The sequence below is a fragment of the Octopus bimaculoides genome, chromosome 11, assembly GCF_001194135.2.
Source record: "Octopus bimaculoides isolate UCB-OBI-ISO-001 chromosome 11, ASM119413v2, whole genome shotgun sequence".
Lineage (NCBI taxonomy): Eukaryota > Metazoa > Mollusca > Cephalopoda > Octopoda > Octopodidae > Octopus > Octopus bimaculoides.
Genome location: NC_068991.1, coordinates 39,353,027 through 39,354,723, shown reverse-complemented (window position 1 = coordinate 39,354,723; position 1,697 = coordinate 39,353,027). Strand labels below are relative to the sequence as shown.

The following is a 1,697-nucleotide window of genomic DNA, read 5'->3' as shown; positions in this document are numbered from 1 at the left end:
TCACTGCAAGACATTGTTTTCATAACTGATTATTCATTCAATAAGAAATAATAAAATAGATGAGCCGGCTAGAAGCAATAGCCAACTCTCTCTCTAAACACACTTTGCTGTCTTAAAAAAGAGAAAACATTGGAAAATGCAGCCCACTATATCAGAAAGGGAAGAAAATGTAAAAGACTTATAATTAAAATATCTTTGATCATAGGGTCTACTCTTTTCAGGTTAAATTGGGGGGGGGGGGTTAAACAACAAAATAGAAGTAACCTTTGCTGCAATTCGACTTGATATCCGAATAGGATCAGTTTTGGGAGGAGACTTTGCAACTGTTTGAGATGACGTTTTGCGCTGGACTGGTGTTGTTGTGGCTGATGCAGATTTCTTTGCAGCAGTCCTTGTACGACTGCGACTTCGACTTCTGGAAGTAGATCTCCTTCTTGATCTTGAACGTGCATCCTGAAATAAAGGCACCAATTTTATGACAGAAAATGTTAAAAAGTTCTTAATACATGTCCATAATCTTGAGGAGGACACACACACACACACCATCATTTTTACATTCACTTTCCCAGACTTGCACAGGTCAGGCAAAATTTATTGAGATGGATTTTCTATAGCTGGATGCCCTTCTTATAGTCAACCCTCACCTGTTCCCAAGCAAAGTAATATTTTCCCCATGACAGGGTATGTTTTCACAGAAGATTGGAAATGAATGATACTGCTTGTATGACAGTGATATTTGTTTATAACTATCATGATGTCAAGATGTGGCAGAGGCACACACACAGATGTATACATATACACACACATACACATGCAGTTGCCCCCATTTACACACACACTCACACACAGGGGTTGGACGAAATGATGGAAACACCTTAAAATTTCAAACAAATTAATTTTAATATGAGGTAGGACCGCCTTTGGCAGTAATTATAGCTTGAATTCTACAAGGTATGAACTCATGCAAAGTTTGAATTGTTTCCAAAGGAATTTTTGTCCATTCTTCAATTCTTGTAGTGATGATGGCAGAGGATATCGACTCCTTACATGTTTTTCTAAAATACACCATAAATGTTCAATAATATTGAAATCTGGGGATTGTAGTGGCCAGATAAGATGTTCAACTTTACTAGAATGTTCCGTGTGCCATTCAGTAACAAATTTAGCTGTGTGTGTTATCATCCTGAAAGATTGCGTTTCCCTCTGGAAAAAGTTCCGCAACCATAGGAAGAATTTGATCAGATAAAATGCTTAAATAGCCTTGACTATTAATTCTGCCATGAAGGGAAACAATTGGGCCAGCAGATTTCCAAGATATAGCCTCCCAGATCATCACAGATCCTCCTCCATGTTTAACAGTTGGAAGAAGGTAGTTTGGGTCAAATGCTTCTTTTGGCTGTCTCCACACGTATTCTCGGTCGGTGGTCGGAAATAAGGTAAAGGATGACTCGTCCAAGAAAATAACATTCTTCCACTGCTCTAGGGACCAATTCTGTAGGATTTTACTCCACTCTAAGTGCTTTGCAAAATTTGTTTTTGAAAGTAGTGGTTTTCTGATTGCAGCCCTCCCATGAAATCCGGCTTTGTGCAGCTCCTGGCGAACAGATTTTGTGGAAACTGGGCTCTTGAGGTGGTCATTAAGCTCTGCAGTAATTTTGGGAGCTGTACTTTTGTGATCCTTTCTAACTATTCACGTA

The 1,697-nt window shown here is 39.0% G+C and overlaps 1 protein-coding gene across 6 annotated transcripts in view; it reads right to left on the bottom strand.

Moving 5' to 3' along the window:
* LOC106880238 (delta(14)-sterol reductase TM7SF2) overlaps positions 1 to 1,697 on the bottom strand; it is a 31,563-nt gene that overhangs the window by 16,884 nt on the left and 12,982 nt on the right. For all 6 annotated transcript variants that reach the window (XM_014930101.2, XM_052971712.1, XM_052971711.1 and 3 more), the window contains one exon: positions 265 to 453. In XM_014930101.2, coding sequence (XP_014785587.1) covers positions 265 to 453 — 189 coding nt within the window. The remainder of the gene's footprint in view (positions 1 to 264; positions 454 to 1,697) is intronic.